General features: G+C 44.3%; 1 protein-coding gene across 1 annotated transcript in view; it reads left to right on the forward strand.

Moving 5' to 3' along the window:
* Positions 1 to 12,431, forward strand: part of LOC117557027 (netrin receptor DCC-like) — a gene marked incomplete at its 5' end in the record, with an annotated part of 70,141 nt that overhangs the window by 17,721 nt on the left and 39,989 nt on the right. The window contains one exon of the mRNA XM_034232701.1: positions 1,726 to 1,775. Coding sequence (XP_034088592.1) covers positions 1,726 to 1,775 — 50 coding nt within the window. The remainder of the gene's footprint in view (positions 1 to 1,725; positions 1,776 to 12,431) is intronic.

The raw sequence follows: 12,431 nt of genomic DNA on the forward strand, positions 1-12,431 counted from the left end.
GACACACACACTCACACAGAGAGAGGCACACACTCACACACACTCACACACACACACACACACACACAAAGAGAGAGAGCGACAGACACACACACACTCACACAGAGAGAGAGAGACAGAGACACACACAGAGAGAGAGCGACAGAGACACACACTCACCCAGATGCAAAGTGGCTGCATTGTGAATCTTCCAGCTGTGTCTCAATGATAACAATGACTTGTGGGCTAATATAACCCACAGTAAAACTGACACACACACTTGGAGCAGCTGAATGAACAGATACGCTGCTGACAGTTAATCAGGTGTCCGAGCAGGACCACGTGTCTGCTGCCTCTTCATCATCACCCTCTTCCTACTCATCCTCTTTATATTGTATATATAATCAGGGATGGGAGTTGATAGGATTTTATTGTTTTCAATTGCTCTTATCAAAGAGATTCTTTATTGATTCCTCTAACAATACCTGATAAACTGTTGAGTGGAAACAAACAGGTTTATTAGCGTTGAGTTACTATTATTTCTTAATCTCTGAACAGAACATACAATTCTCACCTTTAGAGTAACAGCAACTCAGAAGTCCCGCCCTTTAGGGTGCTGTGTTGACAAATACTTCATTACAACTCAAATGTAGCAAATAGTACGTTGTGTGCTGTTATCTGGACTCAGCATTCCCATCACTCCCATCATTAGTCCTGTGTTCTTCTTTGTGTGTTATCTGCCATATCATCAGCTTTGATATCTTTATATTCTTCTTCTTCTTTTCAGTCCTCTCTTTATTCATCAATCTTCTTTGTTTACAGCCCTCTATCATTTCCCTCCACTCCTTCTTCCTTATCTTCCAGTTCCAGGGCTGACCTCAGAATCAGTCTGATGTCCTGATGGTTCGGAGGGATGAAGTGTGAGTGAGTGAGTGAGTGTGTGTGTGTGTGTGTGTGTGTTTAATGACACCTGTCTTGTGTCTGGCGGTAATCTCTTTCCGCTGTAGTGACAGTCAGACTCCACTGAAGCCGCCTGCTTCCTGTCTGTTCTGATGTCATCATCAGGGGGATTGATTGACAGAAATCTGACACCAGCACTCTTCCAACACTCATCCAGCTCAATGACACTGTGAACAAATAATAAAGCTTCATCTGTAATGAGGCGGTCAAGTTCAGTGTCTCAAACTGAGTGAAGTTGTGTGATTAGCCTAGCTTAGCACAAAGAAGCGGGGGGGGGGGGGGGAACTTCCAAGCTCTATCAAAAATGAAGATTTATTATATGAAGCTTATCCTCAGATGTGCAATTCAGTCCCAAATGTTACCCTTTCTGTTCATTAATGGTGCAATGCATCCATGATGTCATGATGCATTGCATCAACAGAATGTCTCTCTCCCTCTCAGGGACATAGACTCATGGGACGAAGCACACAAAGTTCTGCATTATAAAATAATTAAATATCATTTGCAATTTGACATTTCTCATTGTTATTTTGAATGTTTTGTCACTTCTGGAGTTGGACCTGACCTTGTTTTCGTCCTCAGATTCTTTGACGTGAAAGTATTCAGTTTATATCATAAAAATAATATTTTCAAAAGCAAAAAAAATAAGAAATATGTCAGTGACATAATATAAACCCAATTAAGTGTGAAGATTCCTGCACAATGTTAGTGCATTCTTAACATTTACACCGAGCAGCAGTGTTATATTTATAATAACCTGATGTGATCCTGTTTGTGTCTCTACAGCTCCCAGCGCCCCCCCACAGAACATCACCTTAGAGGTGGTCCTGTCCCGGGTGAGTTGACATGTTTTTATTTCCTGCTCTCTCTGTACATATCTCTACGCTGCACCAACAACAGTCCCATGAACAGGGTTGGGAGGGTTACTTTGTAAATGTAATCAGTTACTGATTACTGAATACATGGCTCTGAAAGTAATCCGAATACAGTTACAGTTACGGGTCTTAAAAAAGCAATCAGATTACTTTTAGATTACTTTTGGATTACTTTCTTTTTCCATCACAGATGGGTATGTTTTGGTGAACAGGAGACACAAAAAGCAAAAGGAAACTGAACGTGTTTTTACTGTTTTAATAGCTTATCAAGAGCACAACTGAAACATAGCATCTGAAACGATGTAACAACATAATACACTTGTTGGGGATGCAGCTTGTGATGTGAGGAGTGAGGGACATGGCTTAGAACGGGCGTGTCACCTTCTGTCCTGCCAGTGTTGGCAGGACATGAATTAAAATGTCAAACTCGGACTTCATTTTAAGGACATTACGGCCAGGGGTGTAGAGCTATATTTGTTTAACCCTCTGGAGTCTAAGGGTATTTTCTCGATTTTTAGATGTTTTCTTAAATCACCTTTTAAATGTATTTCTTCTAACATGGCACCCCATGTGTTAAATATCAAAATGTTCAGGACAATCTCTAGAATTGCTATATATGCAAATTACTCACCTTAGAGCACTGTTTGATGAGATAAGTAGCTCAAAAGCTTAAAATGTGACATCCGATTTTCGGAAAATCTTCAAAACTTTTGTGAAAACACAAATTTACTCATGTGATCGAATTGTTTTGGTGTTTTAGATTTGGTTACCAAAGTCTTAGGATCACAAAAGCAGTGAAATATTTGAATTACACTGTATATAAATGTGTTATTCATGTCTAAAATGAAAAACATTAAATTCAAATTTTGAGTAAAATAGGTGTTTATCACTCTACTTTCACCACAGCAGGGACTGAGATACATCAGGACTGAATAAGGACTTCATATTACATACCAAGGTTCATGTGATGTGTACAAATACAAATTGAGCATTCAACCTTTTTTTCAACCAACAATTTATTATAAATGTTTTTTTCAACCAACTATTTATATAAATATAAGAAACTGGAAAATCTAACTATTTACAATATTGAACATCAGAACTTTCAACCAACTATTCATTATAAATGTCAAGACAGTGTCACGGTCTTTGTCTGTCTTCCAAGACAGTGGGTCTGGCTGCTGTGAAGATGGGGGTGATGGTGCATGGGCTGCTGTGTAGGTGGGGTGTACAAGTGCTATACGAGACCTCCACGAGACCTCCTTGCTGGCTGGGTTGAAGGTGATGGCTGTGGTGGAGCCTTTGTGCTGAGGTGCATCTTGACCTGGTGGCAGCCGCAGATGGAGGTGGAGGCAGCTGTAGTGATGCTGGTCTGCTGGTCCTTGATGGCTCTGGTGAAGGCCCTTGAGCCACAGTAGATCTTGACCTGGGGGCCGGCACAGATGGATGTTCTGGCTGCTGGATAAACGCCGCCTGTGGGCCACTAGGCCCAGGCAGCTGTGAAACATCTCTGTAAAAACAAATTAAAACGTAGGACAATAATTACAACTAATTTCATTGAAATAAAGTTCAAGTAAAATGTTGCTCAAGCACAAATAACAATGCACACATAACAAGAAAGTTTGGGAGGTTGGAGTATCTCTCTCTCACACACACTCACACACACACACACACACACACACCCACACACATTTCCAGTTACTTTACATTCAGTATAAAATCACAGACACACATATACATAGGCTACATCTGATTACAAAGTCTCATCTGTACAGAACAGTATGATAAAATAATCGATGGCAAAAACATGTCACTGTAAATGTCTCCGTTGTGGGACGAATACATGATTAATTTAATCCTCTACACATGTAATCTCACTTTTACACACCAAAATAACGTTAACACAGAGTAAACGTTTGCTAATGGAGAGTCTATTTTGTCCAATAAAAAGTACATGACTATCGATAAATAATATATATCAATAAACCTATTGTTCATTTTCGCTGTATTCCCCACACATTGCCAGTACACTATTACTGTAATATTTACACTTACCCATGTCCAAATGGATCCTTGTTGTTGTCTTTGTATTCTTCTTCTTCAGAAGAGTCGAAGACTTCAGGTTCTGAGGCTCTATCTTCACTGCTGCTAGCGAAATAAATCTCTAGCGAAGTCGGCAACTGCAAAGTTTTTTTTAGCCATTTTCTCTGTCTCTCTCTCTCTCCTCAAAGACGTAAACTGATGGGAGACACGTGGTTTATGTTTTGTTTACTTGGTGGGTAGGTTCTTAGTGATTTCTCGATGTCCATTGGTCATTTCAGACCATGATGGCTGCCGGCCGAGATTTCCTTGACGGACACACAAATCCACCAATCCCACACAGTGTAAAGTCAAGCTGCTTTGAGCGGCCATATTGGCTGCTGTGCCCTGGTTACAGTCTAACAGGAGATACCGCTGGAAAGCTACTCTTCCAGCGATTACGCGGATATCTGAATCATATTTCTACTCCTTATAATCGGAAATATATGATTAAATACGTAAAATTATGCGCACCTGGACTCCAGAGGGTTACGCACCGGATTGGCAAAACAGGAGAGTGTGTGCACCAGTCTGCCTTGATCTATGAATTCATGTCCGTGACTCTCACAGTATCTGCTGGCCGCAGCTGTTTTATAGAAGGAACACCTCCTTCACTTCATGAAATCTCTGCAGCGCCAGGAGGCAGCGGGAGGGTTAACTCAGCCTCTGAGAAGAGGAGCACGCAGTGCCTTTCACGCACCGCCTTCACTGTGTTTACCTTCAGAAATAATCATTAGTAAGGCTAAAGAAAGAGCGACCGCAGGCTGATGTGTTTTAACCACACACACACGCGATTTAAACGCAGACTTGTGTTCTTCCATGTTTCGCTGTTATTGTTTCACTGAGCGGACCCGCGATTTTTTTTCAAACGCTTTTTTGGTCCATCTGCGGCGGTAATAGGTTTTGTGGGCTGTGATGATTCGGCTGTACCTTTAGTAATGAATATTAAATGTTGTGAGGAAATCTTTCCACCAATAATTCCAATAAGTAATCCAAAATGTATTCACTTCAGGTTTACGAAAGTAACTGTAATCAGATTACTCGTTTTTCAAATGTAACGCGAGCTGAATACAGTTACTTGATTTTTGTATTCTGATTACGTAACGCCGTTACATGTATTCCGTTACAACCCAACCCTGCCCATGAACACACTGATGTTAACAGAGGAAACACTGGACCGGAATATTCCAGGATATTTTTACCACCTCTAAGAAAGACTCTTGAACATTTCACTGAGAAAGTCTGAGCCTGTTATTTTGAAATGTCATCTATAAAACTATTTAACATTTATGGCTGATTTCCCAGGTTATATATCACACAGGCTCCGCCCTCTACTGGACTCTATGGGTACTACTCTCTACCATGCTATGCGTGCATTCACCTACTGAGTTGCATAAACGTAGCCGGCCAATCGGGGCGAGCCTACCTGAATGCGCAGGCCCACAGTATATAAGGCGGCTACGCCTCCCGACCGTCATCCTTTTTCTCTTCAGCGAGCAGCAATAGCTGAAGCTAAACGTAAGAAGATAGATAGAAGAAAGTGAAAGAATATGGACTCACCACTCCTTGAACATCGGCCTTGCCCTACATGCCCTGGCTTAATTGTGGGCGCTGATCCTCACCGCTTGTGCTTAGAGTGTTTGGGGCCTGACCACACGGTGGAGGGCAGCAAACATTCTCCGTCCTGCAGTGCCTGTCGTGCGCTCCCGCGGCTCGGACGCCAACATTGCCTGGAACACTTCCAGGCGCACTATGTCTCACCGTACGAGGCGCAGGACCACGAGGAGCTCGAGGTGGTCGAAATGGAGGACCAGGAGGTGGCAGAGGAAGTGCCGTTAGTGTTCGCCATTCCGACAGGGCCGGGCGGCCCCATTTGTCGAGGAGGAAGAAGACGAGGAGTTCACGTTGTCGGGCGCTTCTGGGTCCGCCGTCCACGAGGGTCCACCGCGCAGATCTGCCCGTCAGGATTTCCCGCTGGTGATGGCCATGGCGGCGGAGCCTGTGGGTTTAACGCTCCCCCTCCGCTACCACCCAAACCGGTGAGCCGCCTCCGTCAGGGGTTTTATGTTTGTTTTTTTTGTTTCGCCCCCGTTGCGAGATATCTGGCAGTGTGTGGAGGCGACGTGGCAGGCCCCTGCCAGACGAGTGGATGCTTCACCCGGAAGTGGTGAAGCAGGTCTGGACTCAGTTCGGGAGAGCAGAGGTGGACCTGTTCGCCAATCGGCGCAACAGCCACTGTGCCCTGTGGTTCTCCCTGGCCCGGTGGGACAATCCGCCCTTGGGGGTGGACGTATTTGCACACGAGCCATGGCCAAGAAAGCTGCTTTACGCCTTTCCACCACTGCACCTTATCCCCCCCCCCCCCCTCCTGGAGAGGGTGAGGCGGGAACCTCTGTCAGTTATCCTAGTGGCGTCAGGTCGCCGCTTGACGCCGTGGTACGTGGAGGTGACACAGATGATGGTGGGCCAGCCCTGGACGATTCCTCAGGTCTGGGGGGCGCTGTCTCAGGAAGCAGGTGCAATAGGGGCGTTACCCACTCTGGGCCAACCTCTCCGGGCTTGGCTCCTGAGAGGGACAGGCTGAGACAGGTGGGGCTATCTGACAACGTTATTCAGACTATCCAGGCAGCAAGAGCAGAATCCACCACAGCCTGTTACAGGCCAAAGTGGGTGGGAATCCAGCGATGGTGTGAAGAAAGGAGTCTAGAACCGCTATCGTGTACGTTGGGCTCTATTCTATCCTACTTACATATACTGGTGGATAGGGGGCTGGCTCATTCCACAATTAAGGTGTATGCAGCAGCCATTTCGTCCTGCCATGAGGGATTTGGAGGCAAGTCAGCCTTCAGTCAGCCGCTTATGTCGCGGTTTTTGCAGGGGGTCAGGAGGCAGCGCCCAGTGCACGCCTCCGCCCCACAGTGGGACCTGCCGTTGGTGCTCGAGGCTCTGGTCACCGAACCATTTGAGCCTCTGGAGCTCTCCTCCCTGAAAGCACTGTCATGGAAGACAGGATTGCTACTTGCCTTGACTTCGGCCAAAAGAGTGTCCGAGTTGACCGCTCTGTCGGTGCACCCAAGCTGCCTTTTGATCCGGGGTGACCGTAGCGGGGCGACACTCAGACCGAACCCCTCCTTTGCTCCCAAGAGCCTAAGGAGTTTGTTCAGGTCAAGGGCTATTCAGTTAGGTGGCTTTAATCTTCCACCCCATATTGAGGCCAGGGAGGCTAAATTGCACCTCCTCTGCCCAGTGTGTGCGCTAGCATGTTATGTAGAGTGCACGGCTGCCATTAGACGCACTGAACAGCTGTTTGTGTGCTTTGGAGATGGTATGGCTGGAAAAGCTCTCTCCAAGAAGCGCCTACCAGGATGGCTCTGCGAGTGCATTACACATGCCTATGGACGGGCGGGGAGAGCCGTGCACACTCTACACGGGCTGTGGCTGTGTCAACAGCCTTATTCAACGGCGTGAGTGTGGAAGATATATGCACGGCGGCGTCTTGGTCTACGCCAGGCTCCTTCATAAAATGTTATCTCCTGGACATGTCTGGCTCCTTCTCGTCGTCTGTGCTTGCCGGGGCCACACATGACTGGTGAGAGGGGTGGGGGCTGTGGGTCAGTAGGTGTCTGACCCCTCCCTGGGACAGAGTGCACTTGTGTTTTTCCCATGCTCCTTAGGGACCCGGGAAACATAGTGCGCAGTAAGCCCCATACAGGGCTGGAGGACTCTACACGAGGTAAGCGTGTGTGAGTGTGCCTTATCCAAGCTGCGGCCCCCGACTTCTCCACGATTACAACCGGATGGGAGGAAGTGGGGGTGCGGTGGGTGTTAGCCAAAAGCCGGTCAGGGGCAGTGTGATGGGTCGATGTTGTTGGACGACAGGGCGTTTATACATCGGGGCTCCACCCACTGTACCCATAGAGTCCAGTAGAGGGCGGAGCCTGTGTGATATATAACGGGGGTTATGTATTGTAACCCTAGTTATATAAGCACAGGAAGAGCCCTCTACCTGGGGGCCCTGTCTTTCCTATGCCGCTCGCTGAAGAGGGTGTAGGATGACGGTCGGGAGGCGTAGCCGCCATATACTGTGGGCCTGCGCGCCCATTCAGGTAGGCTCACCCCGATTGGCCGGCTACGTTTATGCAACTCAGTAGGTGAATATATAGTCCAGTAGAGGGCTCCGCCTGTGCTTATATAACTAGGGTTACAATACGTAACCTCCCGTTTCTCCAGCTGACATACACTGACACACACTCAGACTGTCATCATTCAGCACTCACTCTCTGGTGATCTGGCCTCTTTTACTGATTGATGTCATCTACAAAGGTCTTAGGGTCCCTCTATCTGATTCAATTTCAATTTATTAAAAGTATAATTAAGTAACAGCAAAAAATCAATAACTCAAATCATGCAAAAATGTGAATCTGTTGAACTGTTGAATTTACCACATATTATATATTTTAGAAACCTGAAGGCATTTATAGATTTGTATGCTAGTATTATCCAAACAACTCAATACCTTATTGATTATTATTGAAAGTTTTGCTGAATAGTTTCATGTTAAGCAACGTAAAACGTGCAGACCGGGAGCAACAGTTGTAGGTTAGCCTTATTTGGTTCAGGCTGGAGTACATCGGTTACTCCTATAGCCTATTTACTTACTGCTAACTAATGCTAACATAACTGTTGGCTAGAAGTACACAGCTTAATCAACCATATGTAACTGCCTGAAATATCAATCACTTCAATAAATGGTAAAACAAAAAAGGAAAGGTTCTGGCTCAATTTCGGTTTAGTTAGCTTGTTAGCTTATTGCAGCTGTGCACTGTTGCTAGCGGGTTGCTAGGCCACCTCACGAGCTGCACCAGGTGATGTAAACAAGAACACCTCCATAGACCAGACCGTCTCAGTTTGTAGACCGCTCGGTCCAGGCTCCAGCCTACGGCTGCGGTGCTGTTTCTCTATAAATCCATGCTGAATTGGACCTTCTGTTTCATTCTTCTTCTTTAATGGCGACTTCCAAACAGAGTAGACGAGCATTATCGCCACCTACTGCATCACTGCAGCATTGTTCTTTGTTAGTTCCGTTTCATTACAATGAACACACACTTTTATATAATTACAGCAAGAATCCCCCTCACACACACATAGGTGAAACACATGCACATTCCCTACTGAGAACCTTTCAGTAACATGTTTTCAGTAGTGTGTGTGTGAGGTTAATTTTCAGTAGTGTGTGTGTGAGGTGTTCAGTAGTGAATGTGAGAGGATTTCAATAGTGTGTGTGTGAGGTTAATTTTCAGTTGCGTGTGTGTGAGGCTTCATTTTCAGTAGTGTGTGTGCGAGGTGTTCAGTAGTGAATGTGTGTGTTTTTCAATGTACACACAAATGTGTTCCGTTTCATATGCATGTAAATACAATCCAAATACAGAAAAAAGTTTTACATATGTGTTTTTGATCCTCACATATTTGTTTTCCGTTTAAATCCCCTGCACCTGCAAACACACACCGCTTTCTGTGCACGGATCGCTGTGCATCTGTGTGTGGGTTTTTTGAGACTCCCCTGACGGTCACCCGATTCGTACTTGTAATTTTTTCTATCTATAGCCAATCAGATGTCTCCTCCATTCTAAGCCAATCACATGAGTGCGCCCCCACGAGGGTATGATTTCTTGTGTTCATGACATAGCGCTTCATGTACGCATTTTGCGCTGTCCGGAGCTGACAGGTCCATGGAGCCTGCATTTCAAGCTGTTAGAACCATAGATATATAAACACTAGATGGCTGAGTCGCCAGCGTAGCTCACCGGTGGCCATCTTGCCACAGTCAACAACTACTGCTACAGCTGTAAGGTGAGTGATCTGCACAAAAATACTTTTAACTCGCTGAAATCTTGACTGATTTACAAACGGTTTGGTTTATTATAAATGTTATTAGCATGGCTATGATACAGGAGACAACAAGACATGTTGAAAAACAAAAGTCCATTATTATAATGATAAGTATACAGTAACATAACTACATCTTTGATGTTTATAACAAACCAAACCGTTGAAAATTGAGCAATCTACGGTTATTTCAATAGTGCACCATAGACATGTTATGAATGAGCGAGCTGCCTGTGGCAAGATGGCCGCCATGTGGCAACGTCGGTCTCCATTGGCCAGCAGCGCGGGTGAGTCATCTCGTGTTTATATATATCTATGGTTAGAACTGTTAGCGCTGGAGCCTAGCAGCGGGGAAACAGACTTTTAAAGATGAAAAGAACATCTACACATGCTTATTGTAGTTGTACAGTAAGTGCACTGCCTTGCTGCCTGTAGCACCATCCTTGATGGAGCATATGTGTGGGCTGGACCTGTATTTTACAGGAAAGGAGTGAGCAGAGGGTCGAGTTGTCCATTCGTGTTCTGTTTTCTGTGACTATATCTTCCTCACCATAATGAACACCCTCTCAGACTTTCCGTTGCGCGCGCTAGTAAAGAGACGCGCTACCATGGAAACCAAACAATGGTGTACCTGTATTAAAGTCCGAGTGGAAACAGTCGTGAGTAAATCGGATTTTGTCAGAAATCTGGAGAAATGCGGGAGAAATATGACCCCGGGAGGAGAGTAGATAGAGTGTTTGAATGCGTACATTAACACGAGTGGATCTGACTTTAATTACATTTGACTCAAGTGTTTCGTCAACTTAATGTGTTGTTTAAAATAACACTTCGGCATACAGTATGTGACTAAGTGTTGCACAGCCAGAAAGCCAAGGCTCGGGAAGCTGACTCAGATGAATGAGGCGAGTAAGCCGGCGTGAAACTCGAGCGATTATTCGCATCGCGTCTGGTGTGAACGCACCATTATTACAAGTAGACTTTTATATAATTACAAAATAAAATTGCCACACCCAGTACAGCGCCACTTTCCGAACAGGAAATGCACACAAATACAATATTTTGTATTATTATTATTGTTATTAATAATAATAATATATATATATAAATAAAGACATATTGTATTTTAGATACACCCGCTATTGATTAATTTGGTCAACTTTGGACCTTGACACCGTCCACATAGCTATAGTGAAATAATATAAGCGAAAACATTAAGCCTCTTTGCCTCACAGCCCCACCTAGTGTCAGCAGAAAGTATTACAAATAATGATTACAAAAAAATGCAAAACATAAATTACAAAATATATAAAATATATTTTAAGATCATGTTTAATCATCTGATTCGTCTGTACATTGCTGTTTTAGTCTGTGTTCTTCTAATTAGTGTCTACAGTGTGTGCCTATTGAGCTGTTTAGAGCCATGTGGGACAAAACCCGATCCTGCCCCTCCCTCTCTCTGTCTAAGTGAACGGTGACTGTAAAAACTACACTGCGCATGCTCCGAATATTTTCCTATTTAATGTGTGTGGCAAAAAATAATGACCATAGGGGCATAGAGCTGCCATCCCCACCATACGTCATCTCACATAATTCAGAGCTGATTGGCTATAAGTACGTGTGCCGCGAAAAGTGTGGTGTGTGAAGAGCAGGTGAAGAGGAGGAGAGAGACGTGTCCTAAAACCAGGAAGTAAGCTGCGTATGGCTTCCCTCCACAAAAAAGCAATGAGATTTATCCATAGGATTTTAGAAAATAGCTCCAAATAAGGTCTGTGGGAAACGTAGCTGTTAGATAAATGCACGTTTTGTTCAGCCGGATAATATCCACATGTCTACCCTACTTTTATAATTTTTGAATCATAAATCTATCGATTAGATTTATGACTTTTGAAACTACAAGAAGATAAGGAGGACTTTTACAAAAAAGTAATAGAGATTTTTGTCCAGAAGGATAGGCAAATGGACTTCATCTTCAAGTCAAGGTAAGACTGCAATTTGATTGAAAATGGGATCTTACTAAGAGAGAACAATTCAATATTTAAATGATAAAATTAAAAAATGTGGGTATCCTTTTGTTGAACTGTCTGTTTAAAATTAATCGAAGCATCAGACAAAAAAAGCTTTTGAAAATAATATTATATTTTGATTTAGGTCAAAATATAATATTTGTAAACCTGAAGAGTCAGAGCCAGTGCCTCACCAGCCATGAACCTCACTGCAGAAGCTATAGACATCTAAGTTTTTTGTGCCCCACCACTTTTGTACATATAGAAACGCCACTGCATATAACACACACTTCCTTACTTATCTTTGAATAATAATAACGTAAAAAGACCACAATACTACGGTCCTTCGGTCCTGAGATTAGCGCCTGCAGGCAGGCTCCATGGACCTGTCAGCTCCGGACAGCGCAAAATGCGTACATGAAGTGCTACGTCATGAACGCAAGAAATCTACCCTCGTGGGGGCGCGCTCATGTGATTGGCTTAGAATGAAGGAGACATCTGATTGGCTATAGATAGAAACAATTACAAGTACGAATCGGCTGACCGTCAGGGGAGTCTCAAAAAACCCATACACGAATGCACAGCGATCCGTGCACAGAAAGCGGTTTGTGTTTGCAGGTTCAGAGGTTTTAAACGGAAAACAAATATG

Source organism: Gymnodraco acuticeps, unplaced genomic scaffold (genome assembly GCF_902827175.1).
Source record: "Gymnodraco acuticeps unplaced genomic scaffold, fGymAcu1.1, whole genome shotgun sequence".
Classification (NCBI taxonomy): Eukaryota; Metazoa; Chordata; class Actinopteri; order Perciformes; family Bathydraconidae; genus Gymnodraco; species Gymnodraco acuticeps.